Source organism: Brachyistius frenatus, unplaced genomic scaffold (assembly GCF_029030835.1).
Source record: "Brachyistius frenatus isolate BFR_SWC_R1_liver_20210118 unplaced genomic scaffold, ASM2903083v1 Contig_44, whole genome shotgun sequence".
NCBI classification, from domain to species: domain Eukaryota; kingdom Metazoa; phylum Chordata; class Actinopteri; family Embiotocidae; genus Brachyistius; species Brachyistius frenatus.
This window is the reverse complement of record NW_027210643.1, coordinates 2,500,740-2,528,031: the sequence shown is the minus strand read 5'-3', so window position 1 is coordinate 2,528,031 and position 27,292 is coordinate 2,500,740. Positions and strand designations below refer to the sequence as shown.

Below are 27,292 nucleotides of genomic sequence, written 5' to 3'. Positions count from 1 at the left end.
ATTGCAGGATCTAAATCTTCATCAGAAGGCTGCCGCTCAGAGGTTGTTGCGACAGGGATTTCAAATACGGAAGCACACAGATAGCAGAAGGGGACGAGAATGTCGACTCAATGTCAACAGTGGCTGGTTTATAACAACATGCTATGTCTGGTGAGTCAGACTAAGTAAAATAATTAATTAGCATATTGGTATTTGATGCAGCTTGATACTTTAACCTAGTTTGACTAAAAATCCTTCACTCATGTATTCCCGAGGGAAAAATGTAATATTATGAGTTCAAAATTGCCTTAATTAACAGCACATTAAGTCAGTTTGAGGAATGTTTCATGCACTGCAAGATGTTTTTAAACACAGGCTCTTTATATGTCCAGAAAGGCAACATCAGAATAAAAAGAAATAAGCTGGAGAGATAGAGATCAACGATAAACAGAAGAGAAGAGAGAAGGTTACTCAGCTGATGGACAGACATGAACAAATTCTAGGAAATGAAAAAGAACATAAAACGTATGGCTGTATGTGGATGCATTTCAGCTAGACAGTTTAAATCGCAAGACCTATTCAATTTGTATTCATTTAATTTGTTGCCCTCTGATGTTGTTAAAAGGTTGTTTACATTAGAAGCTTATTATAAATGTTTTTTATTACAGCAGGTAAATCAGCATATAGTTAAAATTATGATCAAAAAGACAAAATTGCACTTTAAACAAATAAATTCAGTGTAATCATCAGTTTGTCACAACCCCCATATTGATTCATAATAAAGACTAAGATTCATTCATAATTGGGTTCAGGGAGAGAAATGACTAGACTATGGCCTCGTGTGGGTCACCATGGAGTAACTCAGGTGAGGTCGGGTTTTCCATGAGAGGCCCGGTCATCACTGACAGATGATAAACAGCTGCTGGAAACGTGATCTGCTCGCTGCACGTCGGTTGCACAGGTATCGTTTTGTACAGATTTGGCGAGCTCCACTAATTTATCTCCATTATAACCGTGTTTATAGCAACTGGTGATACACGTTATCTCCTTACTAAATCATAATCTCTCCAAGTTGAAGCAATTACACCGCAAATGGTGTGAATTGAAACAGCAGCAGTCGGCATCTTTAGTGCTTAGTGGGAGGGAGCAACCCACGAATTGATATTATCACAGAGAGGCTTGGCAGATTTGAAACTAAACGAATCTCGAATCAAAATAAAATGAATCTCCTCGTCAGCAGTGGATCAAATACACAAAGAGATGGAATGAAGAAAGAAAAGGGTGTCATTGGGACTCTCTTGCCTCGCATCCTCTCTCCTCTCATGTATTTCTTTTTAAGATGTCCACGTTACCCCCCTCCAGCCCTTCCTCTCGGCTGAAAACAGAGAAGGCCCTTCTTTCTGCCTCATCAGGAGCAAGCAGGCCCTTCCTTTCACTCCACCCTCCACGATCGAGACCTGACATCCCCGGCGAGGGATCGAAAGGCTGTCGGCTGTTAGATGCCATCCATTAGGGTTAGCATGGTCACACCTGTTCCCGTGCATGTTGGTGGTAGCACTTCTGATCTTAATGCAGCTCGCAGAAACAACATTGCGCAAACAAGGGGTAACAGAATTTCATAAAAATGAGAAACAAAAAAGTGTGTGTGTGTGTGTGTGTGTGTGTGTGTGTGTGTGTGTGTGTGTGTGTGTGTGTGTGTGTGTGTGTGTGTGTGTGTGTGTGTGTTTTCATGTTCATTCGTTCGTGCACATTTGTGTGTTTGCATTCATCAGAATGTCTGTTTGTGCCGGGAGTGCGTGCCCAGAATAGTATGTTTATATAAACAGATGGACGCGAAGCTGCGTCTCCTCTCATTCCTCCTCACTTTGTCTTTTTTTTTTTTTTTTTTTTTCTTCTTCCTACTCTCATTGAACTGCGGTCCAAACTTTTGCTTCAACGTTCAAAGACGCATTCATGGCTACCAGACACACGACAAGGGAGCAACTCCATCCATCTCAATTTATTAGAAAGAGTCTGTGTAGTGAGGCCCCCCGACCGATTTCGAATTTGTATCTCTTGCTCTGATAATTGCCATCCATTTTATTAATTGGGATGATGTGCAGCTATCTGAAATAGCTTCTGTTGTTCTTTTGTTTTTTTGTCCTCCCTGTACTTTCCTCCCTCTCTTCCTTTCTGTCCCTCTCTCGGAGCACGGTTTTGTTTTGCATATTACCCCTGACATGGTAAGGAGAGCGTGCAAAATACAGAGAGCGGCTCTTCAAACAAGCTGAAATCTTTTGTGTGTCTATTCAAATAATTTCACCCCGTGACTCTTTACCAAGCAGATGCAGCGATGCATGTGATTGTGACTCAAGGTATTCTCGATGGGAAAACACACTCAAAGGTCAGAGTTAAATTCTCATTTTTATTATTTTTTTTTTGCCTTTACTTTTTTTCCCATTTGTGTCCACTTAAACACTTTTGTTTCAGAGAAAGTAACAGGCAGGCACTTTGTGAAATTCATTGGAAAGCTGTTGGTGTCAGAAAAATGAGGGGAGAAAAGAATGTAGGATGAATTGTGTGACCACTTGATTTATTGTGCACTACTTTCATTCTGGGGCTACCAAATAGAAAGTGCTCAAATTCAGCAGCACATTAAATTAAATATCTGCCGAACAGATTCTAATTTGATCACCAAGCTGTTTCAATTTCATTAGCCTGGTCCCTAATGGACTTTCACTGCATATTATTCCATCTAGCACAAATCCCATTCATTGGCTCCCTCCTTTTTTTTTTTTTTTTTTTTTTTTCTTTAAATGAGCCCCCTGGTGCGTGGGGGACCATGTGGCTCAACAAGCCGCAGTGTGAGGTCACACAAAACCTGCTTTTTCTCTAATGGACGCTGGTTCAGCGATAACTTGAAATCAAATCTGAATCTTCGCCAATAAAAAATAGACTTCCAACTTAAGATTTATGCCCAGCAGCCTCTCAACAACTGCTGTAAAACATCAGTCCAATCAGAGTATTAATACTACTGTGTGTGTGTGTGTGCGTGTGCGTGTGCACGCAAAGGCCCCAATCCTTTTGCATATGGCGTGATGACATATTGTTTTGGTGGCCGGCACACGCTGCATTGTCATCATGCAAATGAATTACTGTGAGCAGCAGGTCAGGCAGATGAAAATTCATCGCTGAAGTTTTAGCACGCTTCTGTTGTTTAGCGAGCTTGTAAGTATGCAGTGTGCATTATAGTTACTTGAGCTGTGTCGTTTTCTGACCGTAAATGATGATGGAACAACACTCGGCACCTTGGAGTGGATCTGCTCTCTAAAAATGTTTTTTTCTCTGTCGCCAATCTGCTGTGTAATAACATGCCAGGACAGAAAGAATCAAAAAGGTCCATCATTAGATGAAAAGAAGAGAAACAGGTAACACAGGTACTGCACTGGTATTTTTTTTATCGGCTGTGCCGTTTTGATAATAATAATCATGTTATGGAAATGAATTGCTGAAACGTATGAACTAATCAGACTAAATCATTTCAGCACTAATCAAACCTAATTTACTTTTCCAATTTAAAATTAGCAACTAAAGACGCTCAAACATGGCGATATTTAAATTAGTTTCAATATGCAGAGGTTGTATTTGTTAAATAACAACAATTAGAATTAAATAGAAGCATTAATAAGTAGAAAATATATTAAGATGTTGTTCAGTCACAGTGTAAATGATTCACAGGGGACAGACGGAGCCAAGGACATACAGACAATTCACCGTCCTGATGGAAGAAGTTTTTTCTGAGTAAAAGAAATACATCAAAGTGAAAATAAAAAATGCTGAAAATATATTAAACCTTGCTCTGTGGTGCTTAAAATAAGCTACAGATTCATTGGCAGTAAGATGCAGCAACTGGAGGGTCTTTTAGGGGCAGTGACTTTACCGAGGCAAGGCAGCCGAGACACGCGCACTAAAGTACGGCAGCGACGATTAGGATCAGTGCGCTGTCAGTGCTCCGAGCTCCAAAAGGCTGAAAGTGATAGTCTAGAGCTGGAGAGGACTCTGCGGTAGCACTGATAAATGTTTTCACCAGGCCCGTCCACCATTAGTGTCAGGGCAAGTTACAGCCACAAGAGCGGACAAACAGGAAATAGAGAAAGAGCGGGCGTAAATAATTGATAAGGCTGACCCTGCGCGATTCATATTCTGCGGCAGGGGATCAAAGAGCAACGCTGCGAGTTTGACATTGAGCCCGAACGCAGGAGTCAAAGCCATTACCTTCCCCGGCAACGCAGCTGCTTGTGTTTGTATTAAAAATGCAATGACTCTTCCTCTTCAGTCTAGGCTAACAGTAGCTGGCACTCGTGGGCATTAACCAACTGGCTAATGGACTCACTGGTATTACCCCAGCAATTACAGTAGCACTACATAAAGTGAGGTGGAAGCCATTTTGTTCCTGTCCATTCGATGAAGCTGTTGTTGACTCTCTCAGGTGTGAAACATAGCCCATGTTAGACCTCTCAGTTCTTTTAGGTGTGATCAATATTTCAGAGGCACCCAGGCCGCTGCGCCTCGTATCCTCCCACGTGGCCTCTCACAACAGCTCGGCAGCTGATTATGAACATCTGAATGAACATTTGAGCCAATGAATGATTTATGAAATTTCACAGTTTTCAGAGCAATGTTTATTTGAGTATTGCATTAAGACTGCCACTGTGCAGAGCTGCAGACTCTGCTTTTAATATGAGAAAGTCAAACCGTGTCTACCATGTTTTATTCAGGCCCACTGTAGAGTTTGACTTTCCAAAAATGAGTGCCTTTTGGTGGTCCTTGTCTGTCAGCCGCAGGAAGTATGCATCACTGCTGTGAGCAGCAGCATGTCCTCTTCCATGACATAAACTATGTATTTGTCTCATAAAGAACCAGTCAAAGCAAACAAGTGAGGATGACCTAAACCTCTTTAATTTAGATGCTTAAAAAAAAAAGACAAATCTACAAGTCAGTTGATATCAGTCGGGGCAGATTGTTTCGCTTTTGGTGTTCGGGCTTTCATAAAGTCATCTGTAAAACTCACAATTTTTAGTTTTTTGAATCATTTGACTCGATCAACAAGAACAAATAGACTTTTCTATCAAAAAATATCCTCTATGAAACTTTGCAACAAACTGTCTTCTGTGGATTCAGAGTTATCGAGAGTTACACATATGGATGGATGGATTTGATACGTAGATATTTATATCATATGTAAAGACAAAATTGTAAACCAGCTCTGACTTCTGTTTCCTGTCTTTGGCAGTCAGCCTTTAAACACACTGGTTCCTAATGAAGATGTACATTTCTAAAAATAATCATCTTTAAAAAGGGTTAAGTGATTTCCTCCAACAGCAGACCGCAGCGGAGGGCGACTTTCAGTGCCACATTAATCCACTTTTTTTTTTTCCAGAGAACATTTGTGCTTTCAGTATTGTGCAGATTGACTCACAATATTCAGTGCATCTGGAAAGTATTCACAGCACTTCACTTTTTCCACATTTTGTTATGTTACAGCCTTATTCCAAAATGGATTAAATTCATTTTTTTCCTAAAAATTCTACACACAATGCCCCATAATGGCAAAGTGAAAAAAGTTTGTTTCAAATATATTAAAAATACAGAATGAAAATATAACATACATAAGTATTCACAGCCTTTTCTCAATACTTTGTTGAAGCACCTTTGGCAGCAATTACAGCCTCAAGTCTTTTTGAGTATGATGCTACAAGCTTGGCACCTATTTTTGGGCAGTTTCTCCCATTCATATTTGAGGACCTCTCAAGCTGGAGCTCTGTCAGAGTGACCATCGGGTTCTTGGTCACCTCCCTGACTAAGGCCCTTCTCCCCCGATTGCTCAGTTTGGCCGGGCGGCCAACTCTGGGAAGAGTCCTGGTGGTTCCAAACTTCTTCCATTTACGGATGATGTAGGCCACTGTGCTCATTGGGACCATCAATGCTGCAGAAATGTTTCTGTACCCTTCCCCAGATCTGTGCCTCAATACAATCCTGTCTCGAAGGTCTACAGACAATTACTTGGACTTCTTGGCTTGGTTTGTGCTCTGACATGCACTGTCAACTGTGGGACCTTATACAGACGGTGTGTGTCTTTCCAAATCATGTCCAATCAACTGAATTTGCCACAGGTGGACTCCAATCAAGTTGTAGAAACATCTGAAGGATGATCAGTGGAAACAGGATGCACCTGAGCTCAATTTTGAGTGTCATGGCAAAGGCTATGAATACTTAAGTACATGTGATTTTTTTCGTTTTTTATTTTTAATAGATTTGCAAAAATTTCAAAAAAAAACTTTTTTTATGTTATCATTATGGCTTTATTGGGCTTTATGAGGAAAAAAATGAATTTAATCCATTTTGGAATAAGGCTGTAACAACAAAATGTGGAAAAAATGAAGCGCTGTGAATACTTTCCGGATGCACTCTAGTATAGTGCCCATGTTTGGCTTATTAAAGGAGTTTTTGGACAAGAATTGAGTTCAATGGAATAAGGGTCAATGTATTAAGCTTTGTACTGACAGAAAATACTTGTTAGTTGGATCAATGCATTGTGTTTTTTCATGGGAATTGTTGACAGTACTAAGAATATAGAATATCACGAGGCTTCTACTTTAAATTCCATTTACTTCCATCAAATTGGTGTGTAGCCAGAAAACCTCTGAGAGACACAATTAACCTTAAAAATAATTTCCATGGTTTGATACCACTCGAGGTAATATGTGTTCTTGTTTGTTTGTCAGACATTTTCAGGTCCTAATTCTCAGACAGTGTGACTACAGCGGGGTCTTTGTGTGATTTGTTTCATACCCGTTTGGTTGCATATTGTATATTTGATCTGCAGATCTAAACCATATCATTTACTGTGGGAATAGCGGCATTCTTTGAGTAATTAGGGCTTCCAGTTTCACCACTAGTAGTCTCAAGACTGCATCAAATATGCCGGGCTCTCGCTGAGCCCAAGGCCTATGGAGTTGTCAGTACATCATGTGCATGAAGAAATGACTGAGCACCAAAGGCCAAGCGCACACACACAAACCTCTCTTCACAGCCTCTAACATTCCTCCCCTTCAGCAAATTTCTGACTCCGGAGTTTGATGCGCACAAGAACAGACAGCTACAAATCACTGCGCCGTCTATGAGTTATCTCTGTCAATTACTGACAATAAATGGCTTTGGCACTGTGAAGGCCAGGTGCATCAATCCAGCACGTCTCACGTTGTCCTAGCTTCTCCACTCTATTGATTCCACTTCCACCGCTTCCATGATCCAGTTTTGATGGCCCCTGACCGCAAAAGCTAACTTGAGCACTGATGTCAGATGAAAGGGGGGATATGTAACCCAAACTCCCACCTTGGGACATGTTCACATTCTTGATATCAGACCCCCCCCAAACTGAGCATTTATATAGATCCGCTGGAGTCATCCCACTACAACTACTCTCTGCTTGGACCAAATTTAAATCCAGGTTTGATTGCAATGCAATACCTTTTGAGGGGAGAAAAACTCCCACTTTAATACCATCCTCTGACCTGAAAGTGCTTTCAATGCACATTTTCTCAGAACATATCTGGCATACATGTATATTTATCCATGTCTTTCTCTCCCTATCTCTTTTGCCAGCTTTTTTCCTCCCCGGCTGAGCTAAATGCGCTTATTCTACCCATCTCACCTTTGTAAAATGTCTGTCAGATGTATTTATCTGTCTCGGGCCTGTGGCTTAACAGAATGACCATTCAGCGAGTTGGGGATGGGGTCTATTGTGAGCGAGCTCGTCCTCTGTACAGCAGATGTCTGCTGAGGGCCGCGATGGCTCTCTGCAGGATCGCCCACCACAGCTTTGAGTGATTTCTCTCTCTTTCACTCTGCCTGGGGCACTCCATGTGTTGGAGGCATTGATCGGCCCTGAATTGCATTGTGGCGGGCCTGATTACTGATGTCAGTGTGTGCCGGGACACGTGGGATCGCTGGAGCTCCTCGTGCCAAAAACTCCTCGTGGGGGTGGGCGGGAGAGGGGGGTGAAGGCTTGCGTTGCTCGCTGGAATTACATTTATCAGTCTTGGTTACACAGAGCATAAACACAACCTTAAATGACGCACAAACAAACTGCCAACATAATCTTGTTTCGCTCCTATAGCGGTGAAACAGTCAGTGTTTGTGATCGCCGTAAAATAAAGAGTGTGGGAGCATGTTGGGCTTCATATCAGTAAATTATTGCTCTCCTTACTGTAATTTTATAATCTCAGTGTTTGCCTCTACAAGTTACTGAAAACGACTGATTGAATGTTTGGATGCTTCTTTGTGTTTTTTTCAAAAGAAACTGGAGATTCTTTGGTGCAAGGTTACACTTTATGACATTGCGTGTGTGTGTGTGTGTGTGTGTGAATTGAAGTGTGTGTACGTTTGGAGGTGATTCTCCGCGCAATCATTTGTTTACACCTAGAGTAGTGGCCATCATCTTTTCCTCTCCGAGAACAATAGCCATTTTTCCCCCTTTTGCTCAGGAGACAATGAAGTGCCTTCTTGCCTCGCGAGCGACAGGCCAATAAAAAACGTAATTGGATCTGTCAATCAAACGTTGCTGCGGCGGTGGGTGGGTGGCGGTCGCAGAGGCAGGAGGGTAGCTGGACAGCAGGAACATAGTGCAGAGGAAGGAGAGAGTGGAAAAAGTGTGACTGCAAAACACACACACACACAGCTGCTTCTTCTTCGCACACAGCCCAGAGGCGGTCAGCAACAGTTACAAAGGTGTACAATTGTTGTGTTTTGTTGTTTGTTTTTACACAGGGCCCGGGGTGTGATTGTGTGTGTGTGTGTGTGTGTGTGTGTGTGTGTGTGTGTGTGTGTGTGTGTGTGTGTGTGTGTGTGCGTGCGTGCGTGCGTGCGTGCGTGCGTGCGTGCGTGCGTGTGTGTGAGACGATCTGTCTTTGTTTGTAGAGACGATCTGTCTTTGTTTGTAGGTATTAGTGGGCCGGTGATGTGGCTTTGATGCAGCTACACAGGAGAACCGGGGTTGCCAGAGCCTCTGAAGGTCACAGTGGATGGAGTCGCGCTGATGCATCTGTCTGTTGCTTTGTGCACGCTCTGGCCGTCAGACATGTTGTTTTCTCATACCAGGGAAAGGTCCTGTCATTAGTCAGGAGGGCCAGGATGCTTTAGTAGTATTTTTCACGGTACAACACACACACTGAGCATCACCTTGTCACATTAAATCATCAACATATTCCTGCTTTTGTGTGTGTGTGTGTGTGTGTGTGTGTGTGTGTGTGTGTGCGTGCGTGCGTGCACGCGTTTTTCATAGCCTGTCTTCAGTGTGTGGGTTATGTGTATTTGCTGCCAGGTAAGCAAACGTGCGTGTCTGTGCACCTGTCCCCCGCACACTTTTATAGTATGCGTTTGTCAGCAGCTCTTAGTTTTAATGACAACTGCTTAAATTATGATCCCATTTACAGCCTCTCTGATGGAGACGTTAAGTGCGTGTTCTGATCTTCCTGCTCCTCTCAGCCCTGCCTCGGCTTTTAAGCGATGGCTTTCTCACATCTGTGGTGACATTCTTTTTCCATTATTAGAAGAGCTGCAGATTGTTACAGAGGAGAGCCGCGCCGTCGTCTCTTGCATTGTGGTCTCGAGCACACTGTAATACTTCTCTCTATCGCTCTTTTTTTCTTATGAAGAGACAAAGGATGTTTTACCTGTAAGTACGAGCGAGGAATTGAACACAGCGCGGGTCTTTAGGCCGCCTTGGCAGTTAAAAAAAGGACTTGTAGAGGAAACTACAGTCTGCAGTCACCCCAGGGTTTCCATTTTATGAAACTTTCTACCTTCTTAAGAAAAACTTCCGAAATATTACCTCTGGAGGATGCACCGTACCTTAAATCAAGACAAGAATATCCCCGTGCCCTTGTGCACTTAAAAAAAAATGCTCAGAAACAAAAATGGGATCCTAATTTAGAGAAGTGAAAAGAGCATCTGCTTCCCTCTGAGGTTTTCTAGGTGCTCTACTTAAGAAGTAGAAAGCTAGGAACAAACTGGATTTAAAGGTTAAAATTTGCTCTCTATTGATCTCATATGGATTTATTTTTGTTGTGTAAAAATGTAGAGTAAACAAACTCAGCACAATGTGATGAAGGAGAGCAAAAGTGTAACGCTGTAACAGAAAATGAATTACACAATTCATTTATTACTGCAGTCGGTAGCATGCTATAATGATCTGGTGTATAGTATCCTAATGTTATAGTCTGATTTGAGAATGCAGCAGGAGAAGCTGTGTTAAGTATAGGTCGACCTTATTAAGTGCTCTTCTACCGTATTAAGAGCCTGTACCATTAAATGGAGGTCAGCAGGTTTAAGTGTTGTGTCATTTAAACAATCGCTCAATACGTTTATGCTGACGAACACCGTTAAGTTCAGCTCGACTTCATCAGGGTCCGGCATTGTAACAGTCAGCCGTGCAGGCCCAGTGTCTCCGCTGATCAATTAACAGTATGGGTCCGCCCCCTGTGCGAGCCGTCCTAATTTTGGTTTGGTTATGAGAGACGGTCCCTCTGCTCCGGGCTTCTAAAGGAGGTAATTACACTGAGAGATTCCCTGTGGGGGATTAAAACAAACGACACAGAAAACACCGCTCTCTCTTTTTCCCCATCGCCTCTCACTCAAGCCCTGCCTCCGCTCTAAAACCTTTTGCTTGTAACGCCTACATGTCCGTGAATTCACAAGCAGCCACAATAAAACACGCTGGCAGCTCGTGAAAATTAGTGGGGTTGAGGGGAGAGGTGTCAGGAAATGATGGGGAGGCATCACGATTTATGGATATGGTATAACTGGTTTAGCATTAGGAGCTAAACAAAGCATATGGTATTCATACAGTTTGTAAGGACCGCAGCAGAAAAAAGGCATCTGTCCTGCCAGTTCTGTGGTGACGGGCTGCATTACTCATCATTACAATCTCTGCTGGCAGCCTATTTTCATCACATTACAGTGGCATAATGAAGCGTAGCGTGCTAGCGTCCTCAGGTACTCTGAGCAGTTCACCATTAGCTTCAACCGAGGGCATTCATCCAAGTAGCTTTATTGAACTTTTTACAGTTAGTTTATTACATAATTAATTCATTACTGCACAACAATACATGCAGGTGGAATCGTTGTTTCCCATTTTTCCCATTCATCAAGCTTTGACAGCTGTAGCACATTTGATTTGATTTATAAAGAAGTAGCGCTCGCTGTATTTGTTGGTTTTTACCAGTTCAGTAGAGTATGGATTCATTCAGTGCCGGAATGAGACCAACAACTCTTTCTACTCTTTCTCTCCTGGTGTCTACTTTACAGGAACAAGGCAAAGTAGGTGTGACATTCAACATCGGGACGGTGGACATCAGCGTGAAGGAGACGACCACAGCGGTGAACGACGGCAAATACCATCTGGTCCGATTCACCAGGAACGGCGGCAACGCAACCCTACAGGTGGACAACTGGCCGGTCAATGAGCACTTCCCCTCAGGTACTGTCCCGGTTATTATTCCTTCTGTCTGCAAAAAAATTAGTCAAATTATAGTTTAAAACCACTGGACACCATCTATTTGTTAATGGGCACCACCAAGAAGCAAAAAGGATCACTCACGTGGCAAACTGTGCCTCAAAAAAAAAAACGTCAGTCCATCCGCACCATCCCAACCTGACTCGGCAGGAGAGGAGCACGGCGAGCTCCGATCTTTTGTCTCGCGTGAGGCGTTAACTGTGCAACATCTGGTCGGTTAATTTCAGGGGGAAAAGGGATTGAAAGGCGCCGGGAGGCAGTTGGTCGGTGGGCAAGCCGAGGAGAGGATAGAGGCAGAGACCAAGGGTGGCCTGTTGGCCAGATAAAGCCGCTGCCTGTCAGTATCGCTCATCCCCAGGTCAGCAGAAGCAGCACGGCAGCAGAATACAAATACGCTCATCAAACGGAGCCCCCCGCTCCATTTGGAAGCTCAGGTGGAACAGATACGTGCTGCTCGGCTAGCCGGGTGAGAGAGTGAGAGAGACGGAAGAAAAGGGAAAAAAAAAAAAAAACTCTCTCGCTTCTACTTAGCAGTCCATTAAATTGCGTTGGCTCGACTCAACTTTGATATCTGTGTCTCCGTGTCAACCAGCTTTGGAGAAGCCCCCCTTTGTTTTCTCGTTCCCTTTTAGCCTGACTTCAGTTTCGCTTCGTCGAACAGAGCAGACGTACAAGGAAACCACAGTTGAGCCAAGAAGTTGGGATGAAGAAAGGTATTGTGATCCTCCATTGGTCCTCCAGGTGAAATTGTGCCTTACCAGCGAGACATAATTGGACAGAAATAGATGTAGAACAAATTAGAGAGTCTTGAAGATTAAATAGTGTTCCACTGGCAGATCTGGAGCAAAACAAAAAGGATGCGGCATGCATCGCGAGGCTGAAATCCTTTTTCTCCGAACACAACAGAAATAAAGCAGAAATGCTGATGCTACCTAAAATAAGGAGCAAACAAATAGGAGTTGATCACTTTCACTTCTCGGCCCTACGTCTCGGCAGCCCCTACAGCATGCTTCCTCGGTGCATGCCTTCACCGAGGACAGGGAACGCATCCTCTCCTGGCGTGACCTGGCACGCTGTTTTGGTTTGGTTCAATGCCAGCGCAGGTGACGTTAATCTCTTCTGTCTCTGGCTTTCTTTTGCCGTTGGCTGTCTTTCGCTTTTTTTTTTTTTTGAGCAGATAAAGTTAGACGGGTTTTATAACTGCGTTTCAGCCGCAGCAACGCTGCAAAATATTGAGAAACTCCGTGACATCGCCGTCACGTAGGCGTTCACACTCGCATGGAGAAATTGGATTAATCAGACAAATGCATTGTTGTATCAGAGGCTGTTTTTGTCTTGTTCCTTATCTTCTCCTCCCTGTAACACAGTAATTTAACCATTCACTGTCTGTAATGGCCACTAATTTGCGATGAGAATTGAACACCTACAATCTTTATAATCATTTCGAAGTGCCTTCTGCACTCGCGTTCCTGCGGCTCTTCTCTCAACTTCAATCAATGTATCTGTCAATATCTGTAATCCAAAGTCAGCGTCCATTCAGAAACCGCTGTTCAACGGTTTGTTTGTTCCCTTTCCTGTCCACCTGCTATTGTCTTGAAATGCAGTGGAGGTCAGAGGGGATCGACTGCGTGGTAATTTCTTTTTCTCTTCTGCACAGGTAATTTGCGGGACACTCAGTGATAGTAATTCAACAGTGATTGATTTTTTTTTTTTTTCTCCCGCGCCCTCCCTCCCTTGTAAAGGCGTTGTCATCTCGTGAGTAATTACATGTTAGGGTGCAGACTCATCGACTGCTTTCTCACACTCCTAATGCTTAACTAGACGGCAGCAGCAGCTGCCACGAGGCTCTCAGGCCGTTCGATAAACAGTTACCGGATCCCGGCATGCCCTCGCTCCCCGGCAGGGAATAGGTGAGGACAAAGGTGTTGGTGGTTTGCTTGTCAGTCAAAGGTGCTTTCAAAATAGCCCGGGGTGTGTAAATTGTACGCCTCAAAAACTGTGTTTACAAAGTTGGCTCCCCAAAGTACTGACACATTAGGATTCACTTTAGATAGCAGCAGGAGGTTTTCACACCGCGATGTGCTTTTGATTATTGAGATTGTTTTTAGGGCTGATGTTTCAAGCATTTTGTTTTTCATTTTATTGCCTTTGGAGACATTTCAATTTTTTAACAGTCAAAATAACATTGCGCTCCCAAGGGAAATATTGCCATGTGGAAATCTGCACGAACAATATCGCTACAAATTAGGGAGATTAGGCACGAAGTACAAGCACCAATCAGACATCATATAGGTTTTAAACAAAGCTCCAGATTAGTTTAAACTATTTGGTGTAGGACCAAACTGTCTATTTATACATCTGTCACAGTTTACAGAACAAATGTTTGGTTCTACTTTAAACAGCTGTGCTTACCATAGCTGTGCACACAGTTTTCCTGTGCAATAAGATATTATCATTGGCATTTCAGGTGTGCTCAGGTTTGGTCCTACAGTTTTCATCTTAGTAACTTCATTTAAAGATAAAGGGGGAAAATTAATCATGCAAAGCAAGAGAAATCAAAGCAAGACAAAACAAAAACAGCCACATAGTTGAAAAGATAACATAATTAAAACCTTACTTAGGGTGCTAACACAATGCTTATTAAATATCTGAAGAGTAAGGGCATGTGAAAAGGACTAATTAGTCACTGTGCGAAGCGAGGAGCTTTTAGGTCAGAATAAGTTTCTTAGCAGCAGACATTCCCAGGTGCAGGGTAATCTGCACATCATATGAAAATGTTGGTGCAGGTCGTACGAGGGGAAAATGTCTCTTTAGGAAACCTTTCAAAAATGTACCTTTTGGAAATTGTATAGTGTTTGAAAGATCCAAAGTAGAGGAACCGGTGGCCCTTCAAGATGCACTTACTGAGGACACTGATGGGGGAAAAGGAAGTGCATGTTGTTTTTGACTAAGTGAATCTGGACTCAGTGGCCACTTCATTAGGTACACCTGTAAAATTGCAGTCCAATAGAACAGCTCAGATATAAGTTTTACCTTTGCAAAGATACCAATGTTCTGTTTTGATGGACAATGTCAGAGAGGTATTAAATTAATGTTATGTTTATTATTGAGATTGTAGTTTGCTACAGTCAGTGATGCTAACGGTAGCTGCTGCGGGACAAAAAAATATATATTTAATGAATTATTTAAACTGATCACTGTTGGCTTATTTACACCCAGTCTTGAGTCGAACTTCCTGTTACGCTGCTTTGTCGGACTTCAATGTAACAATGTAATGTTACTGTGTACTCATCTCAGCGATTACTTTGAGTTCAGTGTTACTACAGCTGACAGAAACAGTGAGAAAACCTACAAAAATTAGATACAAGTTGTAATAATGAATAACTTCCCTTTAATTTTCTCTAAAGTTTCTGCTTTGCTTTTATTTAAAGTTTACATAAGTCAGGATCCTTTTAGACAGAAAATATAACAATGGTAATGAAAATATAAAGAATGATCATGATCCAGGACCTCCATGCTGAGCCCACTCGACATCACAACTTTATTCGGATTTTCTCAAAACAGAGATAAAAGGATCAAAATTAAAAGATCAAAATTGTACACGTTAATGCATCAGTGTTGAGAAATATGACAGAAAAGGAATTCTGTGCGTCACACTGCCGTTCCTCTATCTAACAATATACCCACACTGATCCAATGCCGGAGTACTTGCATCAGGCCTCTGCAGCTTACACGTGTGTGTGTGTGTGTGTGTGTGTGTGTGTGTGTGTGTGTGTGTGTGTGTGTGTGTGTGTGTGTGTGTGTGTGTGTGTGTGTGTGTGTGTGTGTGTGTGTGTGTGTGTGTGTGTGTGTGTGTGTGTTTGTTTTTGTGTGTGGGTGTGTGTGTGGGTGTGCTGGCTGCTTACTCTCTTCCTTTTTCTAATTATTCTCCCCCTCTAACAGTGCCCTCTCAGATCTCGTTTCTTTTTATTTTTTTATTTAAAATGTTTTATTTTTGCCCTCAAATTCCCTTTTATCCATGTTTCTCCTCCTTTTCTAGTCGGCGCTCATCATGCCCATGCATCTCTGCTGCAGTCCTGTGTACTTGTGTGACAACCCACATTACTGTAGGGGCTTGTCTTCGTTTCGTGAGAGGGTTCCAATTTCCTTATATAACACTCTGAATCCCTGTACTCTTTTGATTTTGGGTTACATGATCTTTTTGCGTGAGTTCGAATCTTTGAATCAAAGACTTACTAGACCGAGCCAGGCGGAAATTGTGCATCACACTTGGCCTTAAGCTGGCTGAGGTTCAGGCGTTGTCTCAGATGAATGACCATTGGCCTAACTACTCTGCTAATGCCTCGGGGAAAGTGTGTGTGTGTGTGTGTGTGTGTGTGTGTGTGTGTGTGTGTGTGTGTGTGTGTGTGTGTGTGTGTGTGTGTGTGTGTGTGTGTGTGTGTGTGTGTGTGTGTGTGCTCCATCATTTTGGGGAGGGCTGGCCATAGCGTGAAGGGCCTTCTGTTCATTTTCAGATCCACATGCACCCAAATACACACGGCCTGTTCCATCCGTGCATCGATGCACACGATGTTCCGACTCCCACGACCTGAAACAGACACAATGAGCAGCTTCAAAATATCTGCCAATCTTAGTCTTGAAATACAGACAAAACAATTCCTCAGGAGCGAGATAAATCCCTGTGCATCCCCAGGGCCAAACATGATTAGCCCTATCTGAGACACAATCTCTGTCGCTCTCAGAACTCCGACTAAACTCAGTGTACGAGCCGCCAGTCTAATTCATCCTTTCAACAACATAAATTTCAGAGCGACCTGATAAATGATGAATTTACTTCTTTGGCTTTGTCTGATGTGTGAGAGAGAATGGAAAGAGGGGGGGGAAGCGGGCAGGAGAAACAGAAGGACATGGGCGAATTGAGAAGAAAAGCAGCGACTGAGGGAATACAGAAGCATTTAATGGAGTAGAAGACAGAAATAAGTTGACAAAAGAGGAGAAAGAGCTGACATACAGACGGATAGATGTGTAGAGAAAAGGGGAATGGGAATGGAGAGAGAGTGAAAAGTAGATAAATGACGCCAGAGTTGCGGCTGCAGAGTCCTGAATCAGCCGAGAAGAGCAAAGAGCGGCTGATTGCCGAGACGGAGAGAAAGAAAATAGCAGGCAGCAGATGAAGAGGCAGAAGTACCGCTGGATGGACGGTGAGCTGAAAAAAATAGAGGGGCCGAAAAGCACATCAATGAACAAGCAGAGAGGCAGAGGAGGAGAAACAGATGAAAGTCAGGTGTAGATTGGAAGGAAAGTGGGTGGTGCAGGATATTCATAACTAGGGGGGCTGCAACAGCTAGCTGCGGAGTTGAGCTGCAGAATGATGATTTTTGGACAGGGCCACACTATATCAAATGTACTCATCATCCCCGAATGGAGAGAATGCCAGCAGCCTGTCACGGTAGCCATTTTCACAGTTTTGATGCGCTCTCAGCACCGGCCCTGTGATGAAACCCCCGCGAGATTAGTCTGGCAAACACACTGAATAGAACGGAGCGACCGAACCAGCAGATGACTGTCACGCTGCCAGTGTTTGTGTTGACTGAATAGCTGCCGCCAAAGGGGTGAAAAATCTAGACATTGTTTTGGCTGTTGGAGAAATATGGTGAAGGCATGCAGCAGGGCTCAAATAGCAAACAGTAAATAAATACAACACAAAAAGGAAGTGTTTTTTTGTTTTTTTTTCTTACTGGAGTCTGTCTCTCAGCTGTGTGCACGCAGCCAAATGTAAAATATGAACGAAATATTCTGATATATAATACGTTGTGAATAAATAGGAAGCTCTTCATTAATGTTTTGCACGTTAGAGGAAATACTTTCAAAATAAACTGGATGTTCTCAGATACAGAATGTTGTTGGGCTCAGGATTTGCTTGAGATTAGTTAGTATGGAAAACAACTAAGTATACTAAAGTTTATATGTAAGATACGCAAATTACTATTATTGAGTATAGCTGCATAAGGATGTACGCTGAATAATATCTCCATCCATTATCTATACCCGCTTTATTGTGAACAGTATCGGGGGGGGGGGGGGCCTGCAGCCTATCCCAGCTGACTTTGGGTGAAGGCGGGTTATAGAAAGACAGACAGAAGACAGACAACCATTAATGCTCACATTCACTCCAAAGTGGGATTTCAGAACACAATTTTAACCTTACGTATGTCTTCATATGGTGGAAGGAAGCTGGATCACCCGGAGAAAACCCACACAGGCAGAGGGAGAACATGCAAACTCCCCCGCCGAGGTTCGGACCCAGAACCTTCCTGCTGTGAGGCGACACTGTGGCAGTGCTAACTACTGCACCACTGTCTCCCCGAACAAAGTCTGACCCACCAAAAATGTATGTCAATGTGAACAGGACTGCAATGACAAAATACCAAACATATAATAGTGCTGAAGGGCTCTTTCCTCTTTCATACCAGAAAGACTAAAGAAAAAATTTTGAGGAGACGTCTGCCCACTCAAAACCTTGACGGCTCCAGGACTGATTTTATTATAAACAATAGTGCTTTTATTGGCAAGGTCGTCCATTCTGAAGTCACCTCTAGAAATTGAATTTCAAATTGACAAACTAGAGAGATTTTTCTCATTAGTTGGACAATTAGCTTGTGGTGTATTCATTACGGGGGGGACTGTCACCTCATTAATCACCCAGAACGATGTAAGAGCTATACCTGAGACCGGGCCATTAGCAAGTGCTCAGCAAAGCTTCTTTTCGCCGGTCCAGATGTGAGTTCACTCCAGCTAAATAACAATATGCTTCGGGACATACAGGGGACGGAAGTTGGAGAGATGACGGACTGTTTGTGTCCTCCATCCTCTGTCCTTCTCGTCCCGTCACTCGACCCGCTCCGTTAAAACTCCTAACCTTCGTGACCGTCCTCTGATTTCACATACAACCACCATGCCTCCCTCCGTGGCCCTCGTCCAGAGGAGAGTGCATTTGGCTGCCACACTAAACCTGCTGGAGATCAAAGGAACGGGGAGGGAGTGCTGCTAGTAGCTGATTAACCTGCTGGCACACTGCAGACACAGTCCTTTAGCTCCTCGAGCTCCCTCGCAGCCGTATCCACGCTCCCTCCCAGCTGGCTGTAAACTGAGAACTTGGCTGGGGTTTTTTTCTCGAAGGGTGGGTTAGAACGATGGGGAGATAGAGCACAGACAGAGAGAGAGAGAGAGAGGGAAAGGAAGGCATGGCAAGCTGATGATTTTATGTAAATGTGGTGCTTTCACTCCTCGTGTAATGCAGTGTGAATTTAGTCAGCAGGTGAGAGCGCCGCAATTTGAAATCAGGTGCACCCAGAGAGAAAATTAAATAAGAGTCGGGTGGGTGTAGAGACGAGCGTGACATCACAGCTAGAGAGTGTGTGTTCACACTTTCAGTCAGGTGGCGCTCCTTACGAGTGTGTGCAGGAACTTAACGACGTTCAACAGCTCAATCACCTGAGAGACTTCCAGCAGCCTGTTTCTGTTGTATTATACTGTAAACGATTCTGTTTTTTCTTTCCCTTCCAAATAGCCTCCCACCTGGGTACTGAGTGACATCACGCTGTCATTCATAATTCTACACAGGACTCGCGCTCTTTTGTTGTTCCTCAAAGTGTTTGAAGACAGACAGTCGTACGCCTCAATTCTCAGCGTCGACAGACTCCTTTCAGTGGGAACGGCTCTGTGATTGTCAGACAAAATATTGCATCCTGGCGTATGCACAACGGGAAACCGCACCACGCCAGAAATAACACCGACACACAACATTCCCTGTAAAAGGCGATGTATTATCTTTAATTCCGGTATACCTGCACCACGTTAGCCACGGTCTCCGAAGAGGGGGAATGTGGCAGCCGGGGTGTGGAGTGCTTTTCTTTTTTCTTTTCTTTTCCTTTCTTTTTTTTTTACCCAAAAGGCCTCCCACTATGTCAGTAATGATCTCATTTGTATGCATTGTCCCCCTCAAATCGATGTCACTGTGGGACCCCCGCCTCCTCCTCCTCCCCCCAGTAGGTCTGCTGTACTTCAAATGTCCACATCCTCGTCTAACGTTGCCTTCCTTTCCCCTGCGAACCTGCTCCACAGCTGCCTTCGCTCCAAATATGCTCCGACAGCGAATCATTGCGCGGCCCTTGAAATGTAAAAGCAGGTGGTGTCCAGTGGGAGGATTAGTGGCCATAAATTACCTCCAATTTGCTTCAAAGAAAGGCAGTTAATGCATGTCTACCTTTTTTTAACCATTTGATGTTCTTCCTTTGTCTCTATTATGCACCTAATATGATGTAGACTGTGATGTGTCTTACTTCTTCTTGCAGGTTACTTAAGCAGTTTGTCACTTTAATGGCTGCTGTCTTTGTAATGCATGGATACTTTGTTGAATATTGGTGTGGAGTGTGCTGTTTAAATATGAATTTTTAAAACTGGAAACTAAAGTAAAACTAGAAAAAACAAAAATCATAAAGCTTTTATAAATATTTTTAAACAAAGATAAAACTCATAATAAACCACTGTATAAATGTGTGATGTCTGTTGCTGTTGCCAACTGTTTCAAGCTGTTTGTTAAACTCTCAAACTTTAAAGGCAACAGCGACATTGAGCGCTATCAAATGGCAAATAAGAAAATCCCGTTCAAATATACCCGGCCAGTAGAAGATTGGCTTCAGGAGAAAGGTAAATCTTTATCAAACTTCTAGAATGTTTTTCTTTATTATTTTCTGTCATTTCATCGGCTTGTTCCCTTTCAACCTCTGAGAATGAATAACCATCCCTTAAACCCTTTAAAAACAAGTAAAATAAAGCGGGTTTTTTTCTTCTTTTTTTGGTTCCATTTTTTCCTTTATTTTGATTGGTATTATCTTTTTCTTTCTTTTCCCTTTTTTGTCATTGTCATCTTATTAAATTTTGTTGAATCATGGTGTCCAGTTAAAGGGACTGGGAAGCGATCCTGTAAACGGTGAAGCAACGGCACGTTAAGTATCAAGTGCTCCTAATCTTTTGTGCAAAATTGACGAGGAGAAGGCATTATCTATGCTGTAACGGTCGGACGATTGTTTTGAGAGGAGAATTAACTCCCTTGGCTCAAATTCTCTGCAATGTTAGAGAACAAACTAATCAGTGGGCATATTCCCCTGAAAACCTTCCAAACAGCAGGTGCTTCTCCCCACTGTAATTTATCTGATTGTAGTTACACACATCACACATGATAAAACTCTCACTTATTTGGTGATGGAGAGCTAATTGGAGCCTTTCTGACAGGCAGAGCGTCACAATGCACCTGCCAAGGTGCACTGCCCTGACAAAGTTGTTGCTTTTCAATCACTCACATCGTCAAGTCAGCACCTCGTTTCTGTTTAAAAACAAACAAAAAAAACATTTGTGGGGATTAAAAAAAAGGCCTTCTCTCTTTTTTTTTTTTTTTGGTGCATAATACACGTTCCTACTCGACATAATACCATTATAAACTGCATTTAAAATTCATTGCACATAAACATCTTAAACTGATTATAAAGTCCCTTTAACAACCGCTTAAAACACAGAAAGGTTTGGAAAAACCCCATTACTGCTGCATGCATGACTCCACATATGCTATTTCATTTTCTGTGATATGAACGTCTTGTCCCTCTCATTCCATACCTAATGTATTATGTATTATATCACAAACAAATGTAACGAGCTTCCAGTCCTGTGAGTCTGTAAATTACACCAATGAGATTTTTAATTATGATGCCTCTATTGTGAAGGTTTTCTTTTCATAATTAATGCATGAGCAGTGTGTTGTGACAATGATATTTAGACTTCTCCTAATGAAATGCACATGAGTTGTAGTATGTGTGTGTTGCTCATTTTTTCCTCATAATATGCCAAAGCCTGTGTGCATATTTATTAATCATTTTACTGCACAAGTCTCAGTCACTGTTTTTGTCCAGAGAATTTTAAGAGAACCAGAGGAACATGTTGCAGCTCATTTTTCAGATTTTTTTTTTTCCTCACCTGCATATGTTGCTGCTATATCTGCATAGTGTCTGCTGTTTTCAGCATTAGCAGCAAAGGAGCAAAACCAACTTATTTAACATAACGGTACATATAGCTGTAGTCTCAAAATTAATAGAAAGGACGGGTCATTGAGTACTGATCGCGACTTTTTTCAGTTTAAAAGCATGCAGCATCATCTTTACTGTTTAAACACCATCTACAACCTCATTTAATCAAGCAGAAATAGTACAGAAGTTTTCCAAACTGCATCTATCCTGCAGTGGAAGAGCAGTTCTTCTTCAAGGTGATGCATGTCAAATGCTGTGTTCCAAATAGTATACTTGTCTACGAACTCTCACTATTTTGAGTGCACAAGTGCGTTCACACTGTCAAGTACAGAAACATGCAGTACACTACAAGGACCAGGATGATGCACTCAATATGGTCCATAAAAGAAGTGTGACACGCTGGACACTTTTCACCATAAACGGTCGCCATCTTGGCTACATAAAGGAAGGGGGCGGGGCCACAGACATAAAGAATTTAAGGCATCTGAAGAAGCAGCAGCTGTTCCTGAACATCACAGAAAAGTATTTGTTTTTCACTGCTGCTACTGGACAGAAGAATCAGTGTGTTTATTTAGTGTTAAACAGAGGAAACGAAAACACATTATAAAGCTGCAGATATATGTTGGCGGGTGATATGTTCACATGATGAGGTTATATCGGGTCAGCTGTACTACATAAGTAAGAGCACTATTTGTTTGTGTCCTGAAGGAAGTATGTCATTTGGAACACAGCAAAAAAAAAAAATTGATATTACATCACATTATTCCTCCATCTTTGCATCCTAAGTGTATCAAACCCTCTTCCCTCCCTCCATCCCCTCGTCAGGCCGGCAGCTGACCATCTTCAACACCCAGGCCACCATCTCGATCGGCGGAAACGACCGGAAGCGGCCGTACCAGGGCCAGCTCTCCGGCCTCTATTACAATGGCCTCAAAGTGCTCAACATGGCCGCCGAGGGCCACGCCAACATCAAGGTGAACGGCAGCGTGCGGCTGGTGGGCGACGTGCCCGTTAGCCGGGGTGCCGCACGCACCACCACCTCGGTGCCGCCGGAGATGTCCACCACCTTCATCGAGACCACCACCACCCTGTCGACCACAACCACCCGCAAACAGCGCTCGCCACCCACTATTCAGGTAAGGCACGAGCAGAGATAGTCGTGCCTCTGGATGTGTCTGTGGTGAGTCACTGCCTGATGTAATCCAGGAGTTTGGCACCTTCAAGCAGAGTTTTTTTTTACCTGTATGTTTTCAAAGGATTGAAAAATAAGCAGAAGAATCACCTAGAACTACAGTATACATGCTTTTGTGTGTAAACCCATGTAGGCACACACCTATTTGTAGGTAATATAAGTCTACAATGGATTTCGATATCTTATTTGAATCTTACGCAAATAGTTTGACATTTTGTAAACGTACAATAACTTGAAAACCTGCTGAAAGAGTGTCTCTTGCTGCCCACCCTGCTAAACAAACAGCTTCCCATACAAGTGTAGTTCATTTTAATACTTTCTATCACAGATAAAACAAACAATATAATATCTCATAATGTGATACATGCTATATAGCATGGAAATTAGTCAGATTTAAAGCCACTGTCACTGGTTTTGTTCCTTTACCAGACGAGCATTTCCCCCCCCGTTTGTAACCTTTATGCTAAGCTAAGCTAAACATGAGAGTGCCATCAAAATCGCCCACAAGGCAATGCAATTGAACCGCCGTGCTACACAATGAATTCATAGAATTAGTGTGACATTTTTAGCAGTACAGTATGATTTTACACTGTATCGCTGAAAATTAAATGAGAAGATCAATGGCTCACACATCGATTTCCCTTCATGTGGAGAAACAGCTGTCTGTAGGCTAAATGTTTTGTTTTCTGCATAATCAGGTTTAAAAATGTGACAAAGTGAAATGTCAGAAAAAAAAGAAGCGCTCTTGTCCTTTCCCTATTTCGTGTATTTCTGTGCCTTTTTTGTGGCTGAGCTTTGGCAGATTGTAGCCGCGTTGCTTTTTTCCTTGCTTGATCAGTCAAGGTCAGGTTACTGTATTTCTCATTCTATGGAGGATTGAAGTGCTGCTGCTCATTGAGGTGTGCAAACCAGGCCCTTCGCCACTGCTCCCTTTGTCTACATTCCTCTCTTTCCTTTCTGTCTCCGTTCGTCTCCGTCTGTCACTCACCCTGATTCTGGCCTAAGAGGGGCCTTTTCTACAATACGTCCCGACTCCCAGCCGATGGATGTCAGCACTGTGCCATGAAAGTAATCACGACGAGTAGTCCTTTGACACCCAGAGGACAAATTGAACCATTCATTGTCCATATTAAAGCAATAACTCTCCCTCTGGGGTAGGACGGGGTTGGGTGAGAGGTTAGTTGTTGGACGCCAGACACGGACCACCGTTATCAGCCTCTTCACCTCCAAAACAGATTGCCTGGCGTGCAGTGATGATGGCCCTTCATGTCGGCGCTGACACTTGCATGTCTGTATCAGTGTAAGCGTTGGAAGAGGTCGCAGTCGGGGCTGTTAGAAAGCCACTAACTACCCTGTGATCTGGACAGAACTGATGGAGAGGGACAAAGAGACGAGCCTTCGTATGTGGGGTTTGAAAGTCTGCAACAAAAGGCAGAAAGCAGTCCATACCCATTGTGTCTGTGTGGCATCAGTAATCTGCAGTGATGATGACTGAGTCGAGATACATTACAGCACCGTCTGTGGCATCATCAACAAGGTCACATCAGATGAGAAAAAAAAACGTGGCATCGCTGGGAAAATGGCATTTTGTGTCGCAGGCTATTAATATCAAAGGAAGTCAATGAAGTTCTGTGTGCTATAAAAGAGCCTTTAAACAGAGCACTCTCCTTTTCAAGGTGAAATGATGAAGCAATACCTCTTTTGTCAATATCCAGGATGGAGCTTTTACTGTAGTTGCCAGATGAAGCACTTTGGAAACTTAACAATCAGAAATTAGTTTTTTGCCCTCAATAACTTTTTACTTTATTTTTGTATTCCTTCTGAGAGCATGACTTCTTCTTCTTCTTCTTCTTTTTCTTCTTCTTCTTCGTCGTCGTCGTCTTCTACTTCTACTTCTGCTCCCATGGCAGCGGCACGCGTCCGTGTCACAGAATTTCATTTGCAGAGGCCTTTAATTTTGTAGTTCCCCGGTTGGCTGTCAAACACTGTGGTGTGAGAGGTAAGAAAGGACCTGTACCGGTTTGGCAGATTTCTCCACGCCTCTGGGCAGCATAGGGGAGTGGAGGAAGTTGAGTTATCATTAGTGATGTACTGCAGTGCTGAAGGAGAGCCACAGGCACCTGACATCGGACTCGCACATGTGTGCAGCTGTCGTCGTGGTGGGTGCGCATGTGTTGACTTCAGATGTGTGTGTTTTGGTGTCTTCTCACACGTCTATTTTTGGTCCACTTTACCAGCACGACCTGTTTCTTTTTTCTGAGGTGAGAAGTGGCGAATCCCCTGACATCTCAGGATCAACAGAATGAGAGACGAGGGTGGGCAGTGGAAAGAACCAATCTCACGCTTAATTAATGATAGCTCCGTGGGGATACACCGACACGACAGACACGTTTCATTTTCTTTTACTCTCTCTCTCTCTCTCTGTCCATCACTGTGGTACTCGGTGGGTCAGCCAGACATGTGGGGGCATAAAGAGTAGCACAGATGAGAAATTGTTGATATGTATTTTAAGACATTTGACTCAAGCTCAACCCAAAGACTAGTCGAATGAAGTTTACACATAGTATTTAGTGGCAATTATTTACATTCTTTTATTTTGAAAATATGCAAGTAATTGATAGATTTTTTTTTTTTTTTTTCAGAAGAGCTCAATTACTAATATAAATCCTACTGACATTTTCATTTACTTTGTTTGACAATGTAGATTCAAGACTCAAAAAACTGTATCATCTATCACACTGACAGAAAATTGTCTCTGGTTAGAGGCTCACAAACAACATAAAAACACAGACAAAAGAAAATACTGTATTAAAATACAGACATTCTTGTGAAGCCTTAAACCATGAACAGCTCAAAGAAAGGAGTGTCTCACTCCTGCCAAACCAAGTTAGCTTCAGATAACCTAGAGGCAGATAAGCTGCACAAAATGAAAAAAACAATCACAGGTGTGGGGCATAAAATTCAGATCACAATACAAATCTGGGTATTTGTTAAGATCTTAAAAGCAGCGGTAAATAAGGGAACCATGGGATTTGGAAAGCTTTGATTAAATAGGTTAAGTTAACTATTATAACGTGCAGAATAGTGTATATAGAAATACAATCGACAATTTCAGTCCCTCCATGAATTTCAAAGTGAATAAAAAGGTCTCTATCAGCTCAAAGACATCACTCAGATGTGACGGTCTTCGGTTGGAACAAACAGCAAGTTTCATCGGCTTTTACATACTTGTCTTTTTATGACTATTACAAATGATCTGAGACCTGCATTAGTAGCCGGTTCCTTCTGCAGTCAGCAGCTGTCAAAACCTTCTGAAGATTTAACCCAAGTCTTCCTCCTGTTTCATCCATTTAGCAGTCGGAGCATTTCTTTGATCGTGTACCACAGACGGGGGTGACTAACGCTAACCGCGCTGCCCTCCAGCATACTGTGTCTAGCCACGGTAATGCGTGTGCTCACACATCATGCCAACAGACTGGGATGATAATGTTGCTCTGGTGTGTGTAGGATATTGAAGTCAAATCTCACACACCCCAAAAAGCACTTTACTTTTCTGCGTGCCTTCATCATAAAGGAATTAACTCTTTGTTTACTTGGTAAGACAAGTGTATAAGGTCTACAAAAGGAGTAACGAAGTGGTCAGAAGATTTCAACATGAATAAATATTGTCCTGTTATAAACTTGTTTACTTCAGATGTTATTTTAGTCTCATACCGACCCCTGACTGCTTTTATCTTCTAACGGGCTCTCTCCAGAAAACAAAAATAAACAGTTTGACATTAGCTCTATTGGCTGTCTGAGCTCCGGTTAAGTGGTTTGTGTTGAAATTGAAATGGCTTGACAATTATTCTGGAAGTTATGCAACACATAATTAAAGTTCTGCTGGTAGCCTGCAGCCTGTAAAGCCAGTAAGGGGATGGTAGATGATCTCCAATTAATGAGGAACAACACCAATTTTACACAGCAGGCCAAATCTGTTTATAGGTCTCGTCGAGTGATAATACATGCGAAGACAAAAAGTTACGTAAAGCCCTCTGTGGCTCCAGAGGGATCTGCTCAAAATGTGAAACTGCTTCAAGTCAGGTCATTTGGTCAGCGTCAGCTGACGACTGCCTGGTGGAGGGTGCAAAATATCTGGGGGTGTGGAGTCAGAGAGAAATAAGTTAGCCAGCTAGTAGATCAAAGCTACATTAGCTGCTACTTGCATAACACACCCGAATCTCAGACAGTTGCATTGTGGGTTATCGGAGACAACAGGGTTTGAGAAGGAGGAAGAATACATGGAATTAAAAATATATCTTTGCTCTGCTGCATTGATACAGTAAATAAATAATATCTTTTGACTCCAGTGATTTACTGCATGACCCTTCAAGGGGTCCTGCCCCTCATTTTGGGAAGCCCAGATTTAAACATTTAAAAATGTTGAGTTACAGTCACCAACTGTGATGTCACCCATTGGTGTGTGAATTGTCGTTTTGAAGCCTTGAG

General features: G+C 42.8%; 1 protein-coding gene across 3 annotated transcripts in view; it reads left to right on the top strand.

Moving 5' to 3' along the window:
* The window catches only part of LOC138623546 (neurexin-3b), a 301,858-nt gene that overhangs the window by 248,210 nt on the left and 26,356 nt on the right, over positions 1–27,292 (top strand). For all 3 annotated transcript variants that reach the window (XM_069703129.1, XM_069703128.1, XM_069703130.1), the window contains 3 exons: positions 11,326–11,497; positions 20,153–20,242; positions 22,438–22,748. In XM_069703129.1, the coding sequence (XP_069559230.1) occupies positions 11,326–11,497; positions 20,153–20,242; positions 22,438–22,748 (573 nt within the window). The remainder of the gene's footprint in view (positions 1–11,325; positions 11,498–20,152; positions 20,243–22,437; positions 22,749–27,292) is intronic.